The 23,428-nt window shown below is 36.6% G+C and overlaps 1 protein-coding gene across 3 annotated transcripts in view; it reads left to right on the top strand.

Moving 5' to 3' along the window:
* EHBP1 (EH domain binding protein 1) overlaps positions 1 to 23,428 on the top strand; it is a 361,704-nt gene that overhangs the window by 79,766 nt on the left and 258,510 nt on the right. For all 3 annotated transcript variants that reach the window (XM_007464127.1, XM_007464125.1, XM_007464126.1), the window contains one exon: positions 2,191 to 2,244. In XM_007464127.1, coding sequence (XP_007464189.1) covers positions 2,191 to 2,244 — 54 coding nt within the window. The remainder of the gene's footprint in view (positions 1 to 2,190; positions 2,245 to 23,428) is intronic.

Here is a 23,428-nt window from a genome sequence, read left to right as displayed (position 1 = left end):
GGAGCTGGGAGGTCTCTTGTGGACCAGTGTCTTGAAGTTGGCTCTCCCACCTCAGAGGCACAGCACTGACTGCTGACTGCAGCACCAAGAGCTTTTCATCCACATGGCTCAGAATAAAAGGGAGAAAAAGTAGCAAGAAAAAATTAGTAGAAGAAAGAAAGAAAGAAAGAAAGAAAGAAAGAAAGAAAGAAAGAAAGAAAGAAAGGAGGGAGGGTGGGAGGGAGGGAGGAAGGAAGGAAGAAAGAAAGAAAGAAAGAGGATAAAAGAAAATAAAGTAAGATAAAATAAAGTTATTAAAAAAATAATTATTAAGAAAAAATTTTGTAAAAAAAAAAAAAACGGACAGATAGAACCCTAGGACAAATGGTGAAAGCAAAGCTATACGCACAGAATCACACCGAAGCATACATATACACACTCACAAAAAGAGGAAAAGGGGAAAAAATAATAAATCTTGCTCTCAAAGTCCACCTCCTCAATTTGGGATGATTCGTTGTCTATTCAGGTATTCTACAGATGTAGGGTGCATCAAGTTGATTGTGGAGATTTAATCCGCTGCTCCTGAGGCTGCTGGGAGAGATTTCCCTTTCTCTTCTTTGTTTGCACAGCTGCCAGGGCTCAGCTTTGGATTTGGCCCCGCCTCTGCGTGTATGTCGCCAGAGGGCGTCTGTTCTTCGCTCAGACAGATTCGGGGGCTCTGACTCACTTAGGCCGGAGGGAGGGAGGGGTATGGAGTGCGGGGTGAGTCTGTGGTGGCAGAGACCGGCGTGACATTGTACCAGCCTGAGGCGCACCGTGCGTTCTCCCAGGGAAGTTGTCCCTGGATCCTGGGACCCTGGCATGGCGGGCTGCTTAGGCTCCCCGGAAGAGAGATGTGGAGAGTGACCTGTGCTTGCGCACAGGCTTCTTGGCGGCGGCAGCAGTAGCCTTAGCATCTCTTGCCCGTCTCTGGGGTCTGCGCTGTTAGCCGCGGCTCACGCCTGACTCTGGAGCTCCTTTAAGCAGCGCTCGTAATCACCTCTCCTCATGTACCAGGAAACAAAGAGGGAAGAAAAAGTCTCTTGCCTCTTCGGCAGGTCCAGACTTTTCCCCGGACTCCCTCCTGGCTAGCCATGGTGCACTAACCCCCTGCAGGCTGTGTCATGCCGCCAACCCCAGTCCTCTCCCTGTGCTCTGACAGAAGCCAGAGCCTCAGCTCCCAGACCCGCCCGCCCCAGCAGGTGAGCAGACAAGCCTCTCGGGCTGGTGAGTGCCAATGAGCACTGATCCTCTGTGCGGTAATCTCTCCGCTTTGCCCTCCGCACCCCTGTTGTTGTGCTCTCCTCTGTGGCTCTGTCTCCGAAGCTTACCCCCTCCACCATCCGCAGTCTCCGCCCGCAAAGGCGCTTCCTAGTGTGTGGAAACCTTTTCTCCTTCACAGCTCCCTCCCACTGGTGCAGGTCCTGTTCGTATTCTTTCGTCTCTGTTTATTCTTTTTTTTTTGCCCTACCCAGGTACATGGGGGAGTTTCTTGCCTTTTGGGAGGTCTGAGGTCTTCTGCCAGCATTCAGTAGGTGTTCTGTAGGAGTTGTTCCATGTGTAGATGTATTTCTGATGTATCTGTGGGGAGGAAGGTGATCTCCGTGTCTTACTCTTCTGCCATCCTCCTGTTGGTTCTATCCACTCTTTTTTAGATTCTGTTCCCCTGTAGGTCATTACAGAGTATGGAGTCGAGTTCCCTGTGCTATACAGTAGGTTCTTATTAATTATCTATTTTATATATAGTGTGTATATGTCAATTCCAATCTCCCATTTTATCCCTCCCCCCCCTTCCCCCTTGATAACCATAAGTTTGTTTTCTACATCTCTGACTCTATTTCTGTTTTGTAAATAAGTTCATTTGTACCAATTTTTTTAGATTCCACATATAAGCGATATCATATATTTGTCCCTCAGTTTCTTTTTGTATTGTTTTAGATGCAATGATGGAAGATAATGATATGCATTAACATAAGTAAAATAGAGAATTTCTTAGTAAAAAATAATGATTTAAATTTAGATAAGTTATGGAAGTTTCTTAAGAGTAGGCCATTCTGCCTCTCCTTTTTTAAAAAGTTGGAAAAAGCTAAGAGCGAGGCTGTTTGTATTTTCTTAACTGGATTGACTGAATTAAGAAATGTATTTCAACTTTATATTTTACTTTTGTTACAGGATCCTCATGCAGAGGAATTTGAAGATAAAGAGTGGACATTTGTCATAGAAAATGTAAGCTAATCGTAAATTCTGTCACCTTTCATATTTTTGACTGTATAAATTACTAAGGTACATTAGCATTTTGGTGGTAGGAGAAATGTTACCTTATAAAAATTAAATAATGATTTGTAACTTTTAGAATTTTTTAAATGAAATGATAGCCGGTAGCAGAATTATTTGTGAATATTTTTGTTAAAAATATAGACGTAAAAATGCTCTTCAGTGCTGAATTATATATATGCTCTATGTATTCTTTTGGGGGCTTGAGGGAAGGATCATGTCTTATTCATCTTTTTATCTATTCAGCATCTGATATGGTGCTTCTCACATAACAAATGCTCATTGAAACATTTGTTGAATGAAACTATGAATGATCTTAGAAATCTTTAAAAAAAAAAGTATATGCTTTAACTCTTTGGGTTGAGGGATTCTAGAGTGGTACTTTAATAATCATCTTCAATTAGTTTACATATTGTGGAGTCCCAGGTGACTTGCAGGCATATAGTAGTTGTTTAATAAATGTTTATTGAATGGAGATTAGGGAAGACAGGCCATGAAGATACAGTGAGAAAGAATGGATTCTGGAGTCTGATAGACCTAATTGTAAGCCCTAGCTCTTCCATTTATAGGCTCTGTGATTGTGGTAAGTTTCTTAACTTCTCAGCAATCAATTTACAGGTTTGTAAGGATTAAATAATTTCAATGAATATTAGCTTTTATCATTGTCATTGACACCATTACCATGATTGTTATTAAAGTTCTAAAATATATTTGTAACAGTTTTTTTTTTTTTTTTGCGGTATGCGGGCCTCTCACTGTTGTGGCCTCTCCCGTTGCAGAGCAACAGGCTCCGGACGCGCAGGCTTAGCATCCATGGCTCACGGGCCTAGCCGCTCTGCAGCATGTGGGATCTTCCCAGACTGGGGCATGAACCCGTGTCCCCTGCATTGGCAGGTGGACTCTCAACCACTGCGCCACCAGGGAAGCCCTGTAACAGTTTTATAACATGCTTTATAACAGCATATTCTTCCTTTCTGTGCCTGACTTTGTTTTATATCTCAGTGGTGAAAGAAATCTTATACTTTTTCCAGCAGTATCTGGGCCATTTTTAGACATGAAGATCTGGGAAGCTTGGGAAGGAGATCAGGTCCAAACACAGTGGAAGGAGTTCTGATGGCTGGATATCAAGCCAATGTCATTGTGTTATGGTTCACACATGTTAACAGTTCTGGATTTTCTATAGTGATATGTTTGAACACTATACTTGGAATAGCATTGAGGTTTTAAAAACAAACAAACTTACACTTCTTGAAATTGGTTACAGCCTTAAAAATCTAGCTTTCATTAAGTTAAGAGCTTCTCCCCAATGGATGGTTTTACGGTTTTCAGTACCCGCGGCTCTGTTATACATCTTTGTTACTTTGATGTACTAAAGAATTAGCCAGTTAATTTGGGGGTGCAATTAATGGTAGAAGTATGTAAACACTAACTTTATATTTGTTTAGAAAGGTGTTCTTATTACTCCTCTAATTAATCTTAGGGTAGAGGCACAGCAGTTCTAAATTTCTGAGGAATAGGTTATAAGCTGTTACTGAAAGGTACAAGTAAAAAAAAAAGCTATATGATATAGATCAGGTTTGGATGCAAAAGGCATTCAAATCTATAGGATTTTAGGAAAAATATTTTTAAGTTCTGTGTTATATATTTTATAAAAATATTTTAAAGGTCTATAGAGAAATACTAAAATTAAAATAGTGAGATTTAAATGGGTCATGAGATAAAGAGTTATATTTTGGATTATACTTTCCATGTTGGGGTATGTGTTTCTCACGTCGAAGAGTACATTTATATCCTTTTTATGAAAAGTATATTTAAGCCCAGCAGCTTATTTTGCTCATTTGCCTATTTATTACTCAAGTGATTGAAGTTGCTAGAAATCTGTTAGGTAAGGGAGTGGCCATAGGAGGAAAATGGAAAATAAAATACATTAGCATTTCTTCTTTCCAAGTGTTTATTATTAAATTAGATTCACAAAAATCCAATGAAAATAATATAGATGACTTTTAACTATTCATATTGTTTATAAAACTTTATAAAACCAAAACTGTTACTAGAGGTTAAATTTTACTCTGTCATCAGAAGATTTTGGAGACCTTACTCTGAGTTACATTGTGGAGAGAACATTGCATTTGTGGAGATTTCCAGCCATCATTATGCTTTTTAATAGCTGAAAGATTTTCTACCTTCTTGTCATTCTGCCTCCTCATACCCTTATATGAAAAAAATGCATTTTCCTTACTCCCATATCATAGTATAGAGAAGACATGAGCTTTTGATTGGTTAGAATTGAGTATAAATCCTGATGTGCCTTCAAAGCTGGTGACCTTGAGATTATTTTCTAGGACTTAATTTCTTCATCTGTAAAATGAAAGGTTTCTACTAAATGATCTCAGAGGGATTTTCTAGGTCCATGACTTTGTTTCAGTCAATAGGAATATTTTTATAAACTTTTTGGAAATTATCTTTTTGTAGATCAAAGTTTTGATTTTCAAGTTCATGGAGAATGAAACATTTAAAAGAGTTATCTGGCATGTCATTTTGGGATCAATTAATAACTCCCTAATTTATATCTTTCTTTAAATAATCAATATTGGCATATATATTTTCTGTATATTTTTATTTCTGGAATGGATTATGAGTATTATTGCAAGTTTCCTATTCTGAACTTTTTTAGCACAACCATTCTTTCCCCCTACTCCTTGTTGCTATAATAGTTATTTCCTATGTCAGGATTGGGGGGAAAAAAAACAAAGAATGAAAGAAAGAAAATTGAATTGTGGTTTAAACTCACTTTTCATGTAAACATACTTTTCACGTATTAGCCTTTGTAGTAGAAACCTAACTTCTCAGCTATGGGTATTAAAAAACCAAAAAACAAAACCCACCATCTTTAAAGATATGGTCAGAACTTAGGGGAACCTACGTATTGAAGACCGAATTTGAAGAGAAGTAAAATTAATCAGAATGTGAGAGGAACACACAATTAATTCCTTAGCTATTAATAATAGTGATAGCAATAATGATGATGATTGCTAGGAACCTAATGCAAGAAAATAAATAGTTTATTAGATTAGTTTTTTATGATTTTTTTATTGTTGACTTTTGCCTGTTTTTACAGCAGTTTTTTTTTTTGTTTTGTTTTTGAAGAGACATTTATGGGATTTGACCTGTTTTACTAGCATAATGTTTATTTTTTAAAAGAGGCAAGTATTAAATGCATCCATTATTTACTTACATTGTATAAAGTTACCAGACTTAGGAACTGTGGTGAAATTGTTTTACTCTTATTAATGCATGGGAAAGAGCATGAATGCACATGTTGTGACTAAACCATTTAAAATACATTAACTTAAAGGAGAACACACTAATTTACATACTTTAAAGTAGGAAAACTATCATAAATTGTGAACTATTTAATGTGAAAGGATGAGTTTATATAATTAACCCTAAAACAAAACAAAAGTTTATTCTCACATGGAAGATAGACTAGAATTGGGCATGTCTCCCTCTTTAGTTTTCAGGAGGAACTTAATTTCTTTCTGCTGGGACCAACTTCTATATGGTGAGAGAAAAATGAATTTTGAGAATATTTGTTTTCTTTACCTATCCAGGTGTGTTAACTCTTTTTCCTCTTCTGGAAAACCTAGGTCAGTTTTCTGAGGTGCTAAAAGGACTCTTGCTTGGCAAAGTAATAGGGGAAGAGTTCTGTTCCACTTATATTTGTAGCCACCACAATTTTTTTACATAGTACCTTTTGTGTACTAGGTACTCAATATATTATATGTTGTTGAAGGAGTGAGTGAATGAATGATTATAGTCAAACTCAGTATCCTGTAAGGTTTATTCTTTTTAAGACAGGAATTAGCATTCATCAACTATATTGAAGAAAAATTCAAAAAGTAGACTCTAGTGGCAGTGAGATATTATGTGAGGGATCCATATGTCATTACAGTAGAGGTTCTCCCTATCAGTCTCTAGTTAATTTACATGGATTACCTCATACTTTCCATTCTGTCTGTAAAACATCCTGGTTTTAATCCCATATGTGTCAACATGGTTAGTAGGCTACTCTCTGACACACTTCTGCACACTTCTCTCACAGGTGAGTTGTAAGTTGAGTTTGACCCCTTACAAGACCTCGTGTAATGCTGTTGACCCGTTATTGTAATTATATTTTAATTCGATGTTTCCTAGGCCAGTGAAATATCAGTTTGAAGCATTATTTCATGAAAACCGTTAAAATGCTTTAGAAAGAGTTGATAGAAGTGAGTTGAAACTGCTCTCAAATCTGGTGTGGAAATACAACTGTAAAAAATTGGGAAAATTTATGAAAATCTGAAAGGATTTTGCATTCAGATTATTTCTCTTTTGTCCTTATATATTGATTTCATTTAAAAGTGATTGAAGTACACTAATGATATGTTATGGCTGTTGATTATGAGAAAATTAGGAGTCAGCGAAATTATACTCAAAGAAGAGCCCATGAAAACTGGTGAATGAAACACATTAATATGTATTAAAATTAAAATGTTTGTGTATCAGTATTTATAATTCTCCCCTTTAATTGACCAATTTTCTGTGACATTCAGATGATTTAAGAGGGATTCTACTATGAATGTATACTAAGCCATCCTCATGGGATCTCTCTATATACTCATCTATAGGATTAAAGAACTGTTCTTAAAAATTTTCTTTTAAACCTAAATTCAGTATAAGTAGACATTACATTTTTCAGGTAGTAGCAGTTCACTTTGCTTGACATCATCATATTCATTCATTCATTCAGTAGCAGGTAATTCACTGAGTATGTATTTTGTGCTGGACACTCTTCTAGGTACTGGAAATAGAGTGGTATATAAAACACATTAAAAATCTCTTCCTCATAGAGTTTACATTTGTGTGTGTGAGAGAGAGAGACAGAAAATAAAAATTAATGTATGGGAAATATATACTATGTTAGATAATATAAATATATAATATATGTTAAATACATGTTAAATATATAAGTGCTAAAAGGAAAAAGCAAGGAAGGGGGATAGGGATTCCACTATTAGGGTTACATAGATATAATGAGCTTTATTATTTCTTGTAAGGTCTCCAGAAGAGAATTCAGGCATACTTGTCAAATTAATTTGAAAGATATTTTAATAAGAATTTATTAAACCAATATTACAAGGTTCTAGAAAGTTTAACCTTGCAATGCTATATAAACCTTTTCCTAGGTTACAGCTCCCCTCAGTGGTGAATGACGAAATTGACTCTGGTCTAGAGAAACAGTTCTATTCCTGTAGCAATAACATGTTATAATATTGTGCTCTGCTTTACATTTTAATACATGCTTTCTGTATGTATGTTTCCACATTACATACAGAAGACCTAGTGAATTTCAAAGGACTGTCTTTTTCTCTTGTAAAGTCTTGGTTTTGTTTGAAAGTCTCTTAGTAAATTGTTGTGACACTGAGAAGGCATGCTCCAAAGAGCATGCAAAAATGGAATTTTGATATTTTTATTTTCTTTGTACTTTGTTATAACCCCACAATCAGTGAAATTTAAAGTTTTTGTTTAATATAAAATATCCCAATAAAATGCAGAAGTCTCCAAAATATATTACCCTAACAAATTTATTGGATACTTACTATATATCAGGTACTGTGTGGAATGCTATGTACACATTATCTCATTTACTCATTATGATAATAGAAATTATCATACTAAGTGAAGTAAGTCAGAGAGAGACAAATATATGATATCACTTATATGTGGAATCTAAAAAATAATATAAATGAACATATTTACAAAACAGAAACAGACTCACAAACATTGAAAAAAAACATCGGTTACCAAAGGGGAAAGGGTAGGAGAGGGATAAATTAGGAGTTTGGGATTAGCAGTTACAAACTACTATATATAAAATAGATAAACAACAAAGTCCTATTGTATAGCATAGGGAACTATATTCAATATCTTATAGTTTATAGTAATAAACTATACTGGAAAAGAATGTGAAAAAGGATATATATAGATATATGTATATCTGTGTATATCTGAATCGCTTTGCTCTACACCAGAAACTAACACAACATTGTAAATTAACTATACTTCAATGTAAAAGAAATTTTAAAAAATGTAGAAGGAGTAATAAACCTCTATGTACCCATCTCCAAGCTTCAATAATCTTCAATACTTTGGTAAACTTATTTCATCCCCACTTTTATTTCATTCCCACTGTTTTTTAAACCAGATTATTTAAAGTTAATCTTAGATATTGTATCATTTCTTCTGTAAATAATGAAGGCCACTTTTGAACACCATCAGTTTGGGAACTTGTTAAAAGTTATTGGCATGTTAGAAAAGGTGATTAATCTACAAAGGGTTTTTTTGTTTTGTTTTGTTTTTTTAATTTTTTGTAAACTTAATTTCCTTGTAGATCATCTTTCTGACCTGGTAGGCCTAAGGTTCGAAATTAACTATTTTGTTCCTTGACAAGTGATATTATGTGTTCTTGTTTTTATATAGAAGATATTTAAGTTAATATTAGAAGCAACAAGCCTTTTCCCCCAACCCCCTTAGAATTAAACTCCTGCATTTAGAATAGGAAACTCATAGTTCAGGCAGCCTTTCCTGATCTTTTAATTATCCTGTCAACTTTCTTTTGTATATGATTATGTGAATGGTGACTGTGTAAATTAGGTAGGGTATTCTAGATATAGCTAGTAGTTAAATGAAGCTTTGTGAGCCAGCTCAGTCTCATTGTGGTTAAATTTCAGAGGAAGTCCATACATATACACTTTTTTTTTCCTCCTTCATTTTCCTTATATTAAATATTTAGTGTGTTGTTCCAGTTCAGAAATATCTCAGATTGCGTTTCTGAAGGAAAATTCCATTTATTCCTTTATTCTGAAGTGACCCTTTGGCTTTAAAGAAAGTAATGGAGATGCTTTTGTTGCACTTAAAGAAAGGTATGCCCAAGAATGATCATATATGCCTTGAGCCTGACAGAATTCTCAAAATCCTAAAATTCTTGTGTAACTACCTATTTGCTTAAATACTTATTTAGTTTTCCCTTTTCATCTTGCCTGTCATTTTTTTGTTAATTGTCAATTTTATTAGATTATATGAATTAGAAGAAAGCAAGTTACCATCTTCAAATCCTACACTCTAAAATTCTCGACACAGGAAGGGACCTTACATGGATTAACATCTAAAGTCTACTGTGAGGTATTTATCTATGTGTAATGCAAGAAACCCTGTGTTAAAGTAGTAAATAAACTACTGCATGTTAAACAGTTTATTTCATGTAGTAGTTTACTTTGTAAAATGTCCTTAGCTAACGAATTTAAGTGTTATTTAGCAGCAACAAAGCACTATTTTCATACTATTATGTGTATCTTACATGTGTATGTTATTGGGTAGCCTTTTTGGTTAGATTTTCTGATTTTTGTCCCAGTTCATCAACTTTATTAATGTTAATCATACCTTACAGATCAAGCAAGTAGAACAATATAAAACTTCACCAGATTAAAGTCTTGGTATTCATATTTGCTTATTCATTCACTAACTGTTGATTAAATGGATACCATGTCGTAGATATTTGCTAGTTATTGAGAGTATAATATTGAAAAAGATATGGCTCCTGACTCCAAGTATCCTACAGTCTGAGAAGGAAATAAACAGGCAACCACTACAATAAAAGTATAGGGTGTTAAATGTGCACATATAAAGAGTGCTTAACCCAGTCTTGGTGGATGAGGGGAAGCTTTCTATTGAAAGTGATGTATAAGTTGAAACCTAAAAGATAAAGTTATTTTTTTAATTGAAGTATAGTTAATTTACAATATTATATTAATTTCAGGTGTACAGCATAGCAATTCAGTATATTTACAGATTATGCTCCATTAAAAGTTATTACATGAGGGGGACCTTCAAGATGGTGGAAGAGTAAGACATGGAGATCACCTTCCTCCCCACAGCTACATCAAAAGTACATCTACATGTGGAACAACTCCTACAGAACACCTACTGAATGCTGGCAGAAGACCTCAGACTTCCCAAAATGCAAGAAACTCCCCATGTACCTGGGTAGGGCAAAAGAAAATAGAAAAAACAGTCAAAAGAATAGGGAAGGGACCTGCACCAGTGGGAGGGAGCTGTGAAGGAGGAAAAGTTTCCACACACTAGGAAGCCCCTTCACAGGCAGAGGCGGGGGGGGGGGGGGGGAAGCTTCAGAGCCACAGAGGAGAGCACAGCAACAGGGATGCAGAGGGCAAAGTGGAGAGATTCCCGCACAGAGGATCAGTGCCGACCAGCACTCACCAGCCTGAGAGGCTTGTCTGCTCACCCGCTGGGGTGGGTGGGGGCTGGGAGCTGAGGCTCAGGCTTCGGAGCTCAGATCCCAGAGAGAGCACTGGGGTTGGCGGCGTGAACACAGCCTGAAGGGGGCTAGTGTGCCACAGCTAGCTGGAGGGACTCCAGAGAAAAGTCTGGACCTGTCTAAGAGGGAAGAGACCATTGTTTCGGGGTGTGCGAGGAAAGGGGATTCCTTTCCTGTCTGCCCACAGAAGGCAGAGCACTGACTAAACGTGCTCCAGAGACGGGCACGAGCCGTGGCTATCAGCTCAGACACCAGAGACAGGCATGAAATGCTAACGCTGCTGCTGCAGCCACGAAGAATCCTGTGTGCAAGCACAGGTCACTATCCACACGTGTCACCCCGCCAACCCCGACCCCTGGGAGCCTGTGCAGCCCACCACTGCCAGGGTCCCGTGATCCAGGGAGAACTTCCATGGGAGAACACACGGTGCGCCTCAGGCTGTTGCAATGTCACACTGGCCTCTGCCACCTCAGGCTCACCCCGCATTCCAATTATAACTGCCGTACCCCTCCCTCCTCCTGGCACGAGTGACCCACAGCCCCCTAATCAGCCGCTGCTTTAACCCCATCCTGTCTGGGCGGGAACAGAAGCCTGAAGGCAGCCTATACATGGAGCTGGGACCAAAACCAAAGCTGAACCCCAGGAGCTGTGCAAACGAAGAAGAGAAAGGGAAATTTCTCTGTGCAGCCTCAGGAGCAGTGGATTAAATGCCTGCAAACAACTTGAGGTACCCTGCACCTGTGGAATACCTGAATAGACAACAAGTCAATGCAAAATTGAGGCGGTGGACTTTGGGAGCAACTGTAGGCTTGGGGTTTCCTGTGTGCGACTGACTTGTTTCTGATTTTTATGTTTATCTTAGTATAGTTTTTAGTGCTTGTTATTGTTGGATTTGTATATTGGTTTGGTTGCTCTCTTTTTTTTGTTACTTTTCATTTTTTTATTTTAATAATTTTTTATTTCTTTAATTATTTAAAAATTTTTTCAATTTTAATTATTTTATTTAATTAATTTTTTTAAAAAATTTTTCTTTCTTTCTTTTTTTCTCCCTTTTCTTCTGAGCCATGTGACTGACAGGGTCTTGGTGCTCCTGCCTGGTGTCAGGACTGAGCCTCTCAGGTGGGAGAGCCAAGTTCAGGACATTGGTCCACCAGAGACCTCCCAGCCCCACATAATACCAAATGGTGAAAGCTCTCCCACAGATCTCTGTCTCAATGCTAAGACCCAGCTCCACTCAACGACCAGCAAGCAACAGTGCTGAACACCCTATGCCAAACAACTAGTAAGACAGGAACACAACCCCACCCGTTAGCAGAGAGGCTGCCTAAAATCATAATAAGTCCACAGACACCCCAAAACACTCCACCAGATGTGTACCTGCCCACCAGAAAGACGAGATCCAGCCTCATCCACCAGAACACAGGCACTAGTCCCCTCTACCAGGAAGCCTGCACAACCCACTGGACCAACCACTGGGAGCAGACACCAAAAACAATGGGAACTACGAACCTGCAGCCAGCGAAACGGAGACACCAAACACGGTAAGTTAAGCAAAATGAGAAGACAGAGAAATACACAGCAGATGAAGGAGCAAGGTAAAAACCCACCAGACTAAACAAATGAAGAGGAAATAGGCAGTCCACCTGAAAAAGAATTCAGAGTAATGATAGTAAAGATGATCCAAAATCTTGGAAATAAAATGGAGAAAATACAAACGTTTAACTAGGACCTAGAAGAACTAAAGAGCAAACAAACAATGATGAATAACACAATAAATGAAATAAAAAATTCTCTGGAAGGAATCAATAGCAGATTAACTGAGGCAGAAGAATGGATAAGTGGCCTGGAAGATAAAATAATGGAAATAACTACCACAGAGCAGAATAAAAAAGAATGAAAAGAATTGAGGACAGTCTCAGAGACTTCTGGGACAACATAAATGCACCAACATTTGAATTATAGGGATTCCAGAAGAAGAGAAAAAGAAAAGGACTGAGAAAATATTTGAAGAGATTATAGTTGAAAACTTGCCTTAACATGGGAAAGGAAATAGTCAGTGAAGTCCAGGAAGCATAGAGAGTCCCATACAGGATAAATCCAAGGAGAAACACATCAAGACACATATTAATCAAACTGTCAAAAATTAAATACAAAGAAAACATATTAAAAGCAGCAAGGGAAAAGCAGCAAATAACATACAAGGGATTCCCCATAAGGTTAACAACTGATCTTTCAGCAGAAACTCTGCAAGCCAGAAGGGACTTGCAGGACATATTTAAAGTGATGAAAGGGAAAAACCTACAACCAAGATTACTCTACCCAGCAAGGATCTCATTCAGATTTGACGGAGAAATTAAAACCTTTACAGACAAGCAAAAGTTAAAAGAATTCAGCACCACCAAACCATCTTTACAACAAATGCTAAAGGAACGTCTCTAGGCAGGAAACACAAGAGAAGGAAAACACCTACAAAAACAAACTCAAAACAATTGAGAAAATGGTAATAGGAAAACACATATCAATAATTACCTTAAATGTAAATGGATTAAATGCTCCAACGAAAAGACAGACTGGCTGAATGGATACAAAAACAAGATCCATATATATGCTGTCTACAAGAGACCAACTTCAGACCTAGGGACACATACAGACTGAAAGTGAGGGGAAGGAAAAAGATATTCCATTCAAATGGAAATCAAAAGAAAGCTGGAGGAGCAGCTCTCATATCAGACAAAATAGACTTTAAAATAAAGACTATTACAAGAGACAAAGAAGGACACTACATAATGATCAAGGGATCAATCCAAGAAGACATAACAATTGTAAATATTTATGCACCCAACATAGGAACACCTCAATACTTAAGGCAAATGCTAACAGCCATAAAAGGGAAAATTGACAATAACACAATCATAGTAGGGGACTTTAACACCCCATTTCACCAATGGACACATCATCCAAAGTGAAAATAAATAAGGAAACACACTTTAAATGACACATTAAACAAGATGGACTAATTGATACTTATAGGATATTCCATCCAAAACCAACAGAATACATTTTCTTCTCAAGTGCTCATGGAATATTCTCCAGGGTAGATCATATTTTGGGTCACAAATCAAGCCTTGGTAAATTTAAGAAAATCGAAATCGTATCACATATCTTTTCCGACAACAATGCTATGAGACTAGATGTCAATTACAGGAAAAAAAACTCTAAAAAATACAAACACATGGAGGCTAAGCAATACGCTACTAAATAGCCAAGAGATCAATGAAGAAATCCAAGAGGAAATCAAAAAATACCTAGAAACAATTGACAATGAAGACACGACGACCCGGGCTTCCCTGGTGGCACAGTCGTTGAGAGTCCGCCTGCTGATGCAGGGGACGTGGGCTCGTGCCCCGGTCCAGGTAGATCCCACATGCTGCAGAGCGGCTGGGCCCGTGAGCCATGGCCGCTGAGCCTGCGCGTCCGGAGCCTGTGCCCCGCAACGGGAGAGGCCACAGCAGTGAGAGGCCCGCATACCACACACAAAAAAAAGACATGACGACTCAAAACCTATGGGATGCAGCAAAAGCAGTTCTAAGGGGGAAGTTTATAGCAATACAATCCTACCTCAAGAAACAAGAAACATCTCAAATAAAGACCCTAACCTTACACCTAAAGCAGTTAGAGAAAGAAGAACAAAAAACCCCCAAAGTTAGCAGAAGGAAAGAAATCATAAAGGTCAGATCAGAAATAAATGAAAAAGAAATGAAGGAAACGATAGCAAAGATCAATAAAACTAAAAGCTGGTTCTTTGGGAAGATAAACAAAATTGATAAGCCACTAGCCAGACTCATCAACAAAAGAAGGGAGAAGACTCAAATCAATAGAATTAGAAATTAAAAAGGAGAAGTAACAACTGACACTGCAGAAATACAAAGAATCATGAGAGATTATGACAAGTAACTATATGCCAATAAAATGGACAACCTGGAAGAAATGGACAAATTCTTAGAAAAGCACAACCTTCCAAGACTGAACCAGGAAGAAATAAAAAATATAAACAGACCAATCACAAGAACTGAAGTTGAAACTGTGATCAGAAATCTTCAAACAAAATCCTAGGACCAGATGGCTTCACAGGCAAATTCTGTCAAACATTTAGAGAAGAGCTTACACCTATCCTGCTCAAACTCTTGCAAAATATAGCAGAGGGAGGAACACGCCCAAACTCATTCTAGGAGGCCACCATCACCCTGATAGCAAAACCAGATAAAGGTGTCACAAAGAAAGAAAACTACAGGCCAATATCACTGATGAACATAGATGCAAAAATCCTCAACAGAGTACTAGCAAACAGAATCCAGCAGCACACTAAAAGGATCATACACCATGCTAAAGTGGGGTTTATCCCAGGAATGCAAGGATTCTTCAATATATGCAAATCAATCAATGTGATACACCATATTAACAAACAGAGGGATAAAAACCATATGATAATCTCAGTAGATGCAGGAAAAACTTTTGACAAAATTCAATACCCACTTATGATAAAAACTCACCAAAAAGTAGACACAGAGGGAACTTAACTTAATAAAGGCCATATATGACAAACGCACAGCCAACATTGTTCTTACTGGTGAAAAACTGAAGCCATTTCCTCTAAAATCAGGAGCAAGACAAGGATGCCCACTCTCACCACTATTATTGAACATAGTTTTGGAAGTTTTAGCCACAGCAATCAGAGAAGAAGAAATAAAAGGAATCTAAATCAGAAAAAAAGAAGTAAAGCTATCACTGTTTGCAGATGCCATGATACTATACATAGAGAATCCTAAAGATGCTACTAGAAAACTACTAGAGCTGATCAATGAAGTTGGTAAAGTGTCAGTATACAAAATTAATGAAAAGAAATCTCTTGCATTCCTATACACTAATGATGAAAAATCTCAAAGAGAAATTAAGGAAACACTCCCATTTACTATTGCAACAAAAAGAATAAAATACCTAGGAATAAACCTACCTAGGGAGACAAAAGACCTTTATGCAGAAAACTATAAGACACTGATGAAAGAAATTAAAGATGATACAAATAGATGGAGAGATATACCATGTTCTTGGACTGGAAGAATCAACATTGTGAAAATGACTGTACTACCCAAAGCAATCTACAGATTCAGTGCAATCCCTATCAAACTACCAATGGCATTTTTCACAGAACTAGAACAAAAAAAAGTTTCACAATTTGTATGGAAACACAAAAGACCCCAAATAGCCAAAGCAATCTTGAGAAAGAAAAATGGAGCAATCAGCCTCCCTGACTTCAGGCTTCCTGACTTCAGGCTATACTACAAAGCTATAGTAATCAAGACAGTATGGTACTGGCACAAAAACAGAAATATAGATTAGTGGAACAGGATAGAAAGCCCAGAGATAAACCCACACACTTATGGTCACCTTATCTTTGATAAAGGAGGCAAGAATATACAATGGAGAAAAGACATCCTTTTCAGTAAGTGTTGCTGGGCAAACTGGACAGCTACATATAAAAGAATGAAATTAGAACACTTCCTAACACCATACAAAAAAATAAACTCAAAATGGATTAAAGACGTAAATATAAGGCCAGACACTATAAAACTCTTAAAGGAAAACATAGGAAGAACACTCTTTTACATAAATCACAGCAAGATCCTTTTTGACCCACCTCCTAGAGAAATGGAAATATAAACAAAAATAAACAAATGGGACCTAATGAAACTTAAAAGCTTTTACACAACAAAGGAAACCATAAACAAGACAAAAAGACAGTCCTCAGAATGGGAGAAAATATTTGCAAACGAAGCAACTGACAAAGGATTAATCTCCAAAATATACAAGCAGTTCATGCAGCTCAATATCAAAAAAACAAACAACCCAATCCAAAAATGGGCAGAAGATCTAAGTAGACTTTTCTCCAAAGAAGATATACAGATTGCCAACAAACACATGAAAGGATGCTCAACATCAGTAATCATTAGAGAAATGCAAATCAAAACTACAATGAGGTTCACCTCACACCTGTTAGAATGGCCATAAACAAAAAATCTACAAACAATAAATGGTGGAGAGGGTGTGGAGAAAAGGGAATCCTCCTGTACTGTTGGTGGGAACGTAAATTGATACAGCCATTATGGAGAACAGTATGGAGGTTCCTTAAAAAACTAAAAGTAGAACTACCATATGAGCTGGAATTCCCACTACTGGGCATATACCCTGAGAAAACCATAAATCAAGAAGAGTCATGTACCACAATGTTCATTGCGGCTCTATTTACAATAGCCAGAACATGGAAGCAACTTAAGTGTCCATTGGCAGATGAATGGATAAAGAAGGTTTGGCACATATGTACAGTGGAATATTACTCAGCCATAAGAAGAAACAAAATTGAGTTATTTGTAGTGAGGTGGATGGACCTAGAGTCTGTCATACAGAGTAAAGTAAGTCAGAAAGCGAAAAACAAATACCGTATACCAACACATATATTTGGAATCTAAAAAAAACAATGGTTCTGATGAGCCTAGGGACAGGACATGAATAAAGATGCAGATGTAGAGAATGGACTTGAGGACACGGGGAGGGGGGAAGGGTTAACTGGAATGAAGTGAGAGAGTGGCATTGACATATATACACTACCAAATGTAAAATAGATAGCTAGTGGGAATCAGCTGAATCGTATGGGGAGGTTAGCTCTGTGCTTTGTGACCACCTAGAGGGATGGGTTGGGGAGGGTGGGAGGGAGACACAGGAGGGAGGGGATATGGGGATATATGTATACATATAGCTGATTCACTTTGTTATACAGCAGAAACTAACACAACATTGTAAAGCAATTTTACTCCAATAAAGATGTTAAAAAAGAGAAAGGTTATTACATGATAAGGCTATAGTTCCATGTGCTTGTATCCTTTTTGCTTATCTATTTTATACACAGTAGTTTGTATAGTTTAATCCCATACCCCTAATTTGCCCCTTCCCTTTCCCTTTCCCCAGTGGTAACGGCTCTTGTTTTCTTTATCTGTCAGCCTGTTTGTTTTGCATATACCTTCATTTGTATGTTTTTAAAAGATAAAATTTTTACGTTCCTTTTTTTATAATCTCAAAATCCAAAATCTCTACCTCCTAAAGACTTTTTTTACATGTTTATTATTTTTTGGAAATTTGGTTCAAACTCATTTGGTGGCAAAACCTGTCCTGACCTGAAGTGAGGCTGTTTGTAGTATTTATTCCACTTAGTATGAAAATTCATTTTGCTGCACATATATTAATATGTTTGATTATGGGGTGCTGCCTCAGACCTCACTGGGAATGTGCTATTATCTGGGCACTGTAGTGTAGTCATACACACTGTATTGCCTTCCTAAAATACAAATAAGAGATTTTAGATAAGAGATTAAGTACTTCTGATAGTCAGCTGCAGGGATTTTGGAGAGTGCTTTAGGTGGCTGGATTAACTTGAGCAGAGGCAAGAGAGATCATGGTTAGTTTGTGAACAGCATATAGTTCAACAGATTACTTTCTTGAGTATTTCATTTTAAAAAGAGTGGTTGATTTTTCTAGGATTATAGTAATTTACAACTATTTAGTTGAATTATATGATAATTAAACTAAAAAATTCACTGTATAGTTGTGGTGAATCTACAGATTTACATGCTTCACACTGTGGGTAATAGTGGTAAAGGAAAGAACTGTTGACATTGTTAGTTTAAGCCAATATTCGCTGCCTTAAATCATCCATGCATATACCTGGGCCCTAACTTGGGCCTACTGAATTAGAATTCTGATGCAGAAGGGAGGTGGCTTTAGGAACATTGGGGTCACCTGCATATGTACTTTTTTGGCAAATTTAAAATTTGGAAAATGGAGTGGGGTGGATGAGTGTATAAGACAGTACGTTATACATTGTGAAATGTATTCCATTATGAAAATAATTTTGTGCCCTCATACTTATATCAAGTAAACAGATGTTATATTAAACAGATGTTCAACTGATCAATTAATAACTTTATAAATCATAAATAATATTTGAAAAGTTTTATTAAAGAATAGAGAATGTTATCAAATACCTCATATAATCCTTACAAAACCTCTCTAAAGTGGACATGATTATAATTTATTTATCTCAGTGAGGTTAAGTGACCAGCCCCAAAGCACACAGAAAACCACTTAGCCTGGTCTCAAACTCAAGTCTTCAGACTTTGAAGCCCATGTATTTTACCATTTATTTACTCATTCACTCATCAAACATTTACTGTCCTAGGCACTGGGTTTAGAGCCTAGCTGTACTAATAAATTACTACAGAGGATGCACGAGAACATCTCTACTCAGATACTACAATCTGGTTTGAGAGATACACACATGAAACAAGAATAGTGATATGTGCTATGTTTAATGTATAAGTGATAGTTGAAAAGTATAACAGAAATTAGAGATAGATGGGTTAATACGGACTGAAATTATCAAGAACGTTTTAGGAGCGGCTTTTCAAACTTAGCTGTGTTTATCCCTAGAGATATGTGGCAGTTTCTATCTTTCTGTATTGTTAACTTTTCTTCTCTAATATGTACTTAAAGGTATTTTTTTAATGAAATATTCACAGGATAATTTTAGAAAGAGGCAAAAGTAATATGAATTTTAAAGATGAAACATGAACCAAAGAAATGTCACGTTTTGATTGAGCTGCTTTGGGTTATACTTCCCAGGTCCTCAGAGGTATGCATTCTGCTCCTTTACTGTTAAGGGTAATTGAGAGGAAAAGTTGGAGAAGCATTAGAGAGTGAGAAAAGCAAGGCCAAAGGCTAAAGGGCTCAGTTAGACCTGGATTTGAATCATACTTATTAGCAGTGTAAATTTGGACTTTATACTTATTTATCCTTTCAGAATCTCTGTTTTCTCATCTGTAAAACTGAGACATCTTACAAAATGATAGCTGAGATTAAAGATATTAAAGGCATAAAAAGAATCTAGCATAATGCTTGGTATATAGTAAGAATTCAATGCATGCTAATAATAAATGGCAGAGAGACTTTACCAATGAGCAGAAAATAATAAACTTTTTTTATTATTAGGAATAATAATAAAAGGAATACTTGGGGGAACAAGGGAATTAATTAATTGATTAGGTTAAAAAACAGGTGTGGAAACTCATGAATACCAGGTTTAGAATTGATAATCCTTGACCAAAGAACAGGTCTTTATAAGCAGAAGGTTTCAAACAGGATGTATATTGAAATATGGAGTCACTTACCCTACTATCTGGATCTGTGAAATCATCTTTCCCTCAGTAGACAGGCAGTAGCCTGCACTGGTGATAGATGCCATAGCCAGCTTTCTGTCACACACATTGAAGGCTCTTAACCATGAATCTTGGGACCCTTAGGGGTTCTTACACGGATGGACTTCAGAAGATTGAGATTTCTTTAAAATGTAGTAAGAGTTTGTGTATGAAGTTCCTTAAAAAACAAACAAACAGCAACCAGATTTTCAATGAAATCTTTGCCCAGAACAATTTAAGGACTACTGGGTGTTTTCACAATTTTTCAAAAATAGGTGAGTGACATGATTCAATCAGGAAAACCTCTCATGTGGATAACCGATTTTATTACTGTGTAACTTTAGATAGTAGTTACCCTTTTGTCTTATTTTCTTTAATCTACTATGCTTTTTATAGACAGTGAATGGAAGGCACTAGCTTATAGCCCCAAATAACATTTTTGAATAATATTTAAAAGTTTAAATTTGTTAGAGGTTTGAATTAATGTGTGCATTTCATCAGGAAGCCTTAGAACTAAAGGAAGTAGAACAGTTACATTTTTTTGCATTGTAATAGACGTTTCCATTTAAAATTGATACTGGAATAGAAAGTATTTTAGTGGATGATTACTGTATCTCCAACAACTATCTGTCTGTGGAGATGAGTATAAGTTGACTAAAAGGTGACTTCTGGGAGTTAAGGAAAATACCACAGCCTTGCTCTAGTTTCTATAAACTAAAAAATTGTCTGAACTTTATACCAAATGAATTTGATGGCATATACTTTTTGTAGAGGTATTATTGGGTCACAGTAGTATACTGCAGTCTGTCTTCTAAATTGCTAGAGCCATTTAGTTTATTCTTCTTGCTTCCTGCTAGCTACCTTCAAATGCCTTTCACATAGATGAGTAAGAGAAAGACAACCAGAGTTGCTTTCAATTCTGTTTTTTGCCAGCTGGAGGGAGGAAGCTGATAAGACAGTCAGCTATCAAAACAAACCACTAATACTACACCAGAGATATTTAAAATCAGCAGTATATTTGAGCAATTTTTACATGTTTATTCATAGAAGTTCAGCAGTAAAAGATACTGCCACATAGAAGATGTTATGAATCTGCATGAGGCCTTTTTTCCCCTGATGAAAGACATTAGAACAGAGACTTGGTAATTATTTTACAGTAGGAGTCTAATGACACTCCAGACTTTTAATAGAAAAGTATTTGTTTTAAGATTTTTCAGTTTGTTACTTTCACTTGTCTCTCTTTTCTATTCTCTCAGTAATATGTAAATAAAACTTCCTTTGTCTTATAATGGATGGATTTTTGGCATTCTAGTTTTCTGCCACATCAGCCACCTTAAAAGACTTAGTTAATATGTTGAAAGCGCCTACATAAATTTTTGCTCAAAGACAACCATGAAGTGAATTACAAATACAGACTCTTAAACATCTAAGTTAAATTATTTCTTTGTGTAGAATTGGAACTTTGCGTTATGTAATTGGACATAGGTGCATTTGTACTGACAAGAGCAAATGGAATATTTTCATGAATTATATTCTGTTAAAATGGAATTGCTGACATTGTAAGAGAGATGCATAACTGATTAGAGAAACAAAATTTACCTGTGTACTTCAGCTCCGTTGTGGAAAGTTACCAGTTTGAGCATACAAAACTGTCCTAGTACTTTAACACCCCTAAGCTCTCCAGAAAATAAGATTTTCACAATTCTCTGTGAATCTATTATCCTACCCATCTTTTTTTGTATTTTAATACCTGATTTCCCTCTAAAAAATTTTTTTGTGATACTATTTTCTTAATACTATAGTGACTAATGTTTTATATTATGAATTTAATGACTCATTTTTCTGTAGCATGTCTCTGTGGTCTTACATAAATTGGGTATAATGGCTGATTTTTATCAGCGTTGTGTCAACTAGCAACTATTGAAATACAGTGTCTTATAATAACAATCTTATGCTCAATGACATGATAAAACATTGTTCTGATTAATATGCTACTTTAGTTTAAAATAATTCAATGCTTAAAGAATATTCTTCTTTGCCTTAAGACAGACTTGTTTTTAAATAAAAATTATTTTGGAGAAACTGAGCAATACACAGAAGCTTTGTTAACTCCTCTTCTTGTCTTGCCTTTGAAATTTGGTTGACAATAGTTGATATTTCATTACTAAGAAACGGAGGTAATGAGAAGATATTTCTTAAGTTGTATAAGAACATCAGAATCAAGGGTAGAAACTCTTCATCTCCTGAATCTTGTGGGGCCTAGCTATATTACCATGTTATTGAGATCATAAGGACCACAGCAATGAAGGTATTTATAGTTTATAATCTTTCCAAGTTGCTTTTTGCAAACTTTAAACAAAAGAGCTACTTACATATAGTATATCCTCAGACAGTTTGTAGCTAGAGGAGGAGCAATTTGTTATTATTTCCCTGAATACCTTTTTTCCCTGGGATTATTTACTTTTCAGATCCTGGCAATCTGAATTGTCTTGTGGCATTTGTTGATTATTTCAACCAAATCATTAGAATAAACTAGACTTGTCAGAACACTTGAGACTATGTTGAAAGGAAAGTTATGTGTTCAATATGTTAAATGGCTAAATAGGAGAACAGTTCTCTCTTTATACCTCTGTGTGTGTGTATGTATGTATGTGTATATACATACATATACACACACACACACACACACACACACACACACACCCCACATATATATGTATGTAACTTAAGTATAAGCACTGCTTGCTAAGAAGCACAGAACTGTCTTTAGGGGGTGGAGGATGGGAGTGATGAGTTAGGGAGAGGTACTCCGTTGCCACTTTCTTTAGGCAGAATTTATTGATATAACTTTCTTCTTGCTTTTCCTTTCTTTTTTGCGGTACGTGGGCCTCTTACTGTTGTGCCCTCTCCCGTTGCGGAGCACAGGCTCCGGATGCGCAGACTCAGCGGCCATGGCTCACGGGCCCAGCCGGTCCGCGGCATGTGGGATCTTCCCGGACTCATGTCCCCTGCATCAGCAGGCAGACTCTCAACCACTGCGCCACCAGGGAAGCCCTCATTTCCTGTTTTTGTCCAGAATTAATGGCTCTGATTTTATAAAACCTGAATTATTGCATTCTTTTGAAAATGGAGTCAATTTGGAAATAAATCAATCAGTAAAATAAATTTGAAGAATTGCTCGTTTCTCATTAAGCTTAAGAAGTTTAGGAAAGTGGTCAGATGGCATGCAATAGGTATAAAACTCTTAATTAGATCACTAGAAATCATAGGATTTATTTACATTATCTGAATACATATTAAACTTCTTTAACCAAAGCAATCAACAATATATGCCTTCCAAGCTCTTTTACTATAGATATTTTCCAAAATTATTTTTCTACTGGCCTTTTTTTTTTTTTTGCTTTTCAAACTGTATACAACACAGTGACTATAGTTAACAATACTGTGTTGTGTATTTGACAGT

Source organism: Lipotes vexillifer, unplaced genomic scaffold, assembly GCF_000442215.2.
Source record: "Lipotes vexillifer unplaced genomic scaffold, Lipotes_vexillifer_v1.1 scaffold311, whole genome shotgun sequence".
NCBI classification, from domain to species: domain Eukaryota; kingdom Metazoa; phylum Chordata; class Mammalia; order Artiodactyla; family Lipotidae; genus Lipotes; species Lipotes vexillifer.
The sequence above is the reverse complement of the archived record's forward strand: the minus strand, read 5'-3'. Positions and strand labels throughout refer to the sequence as shown.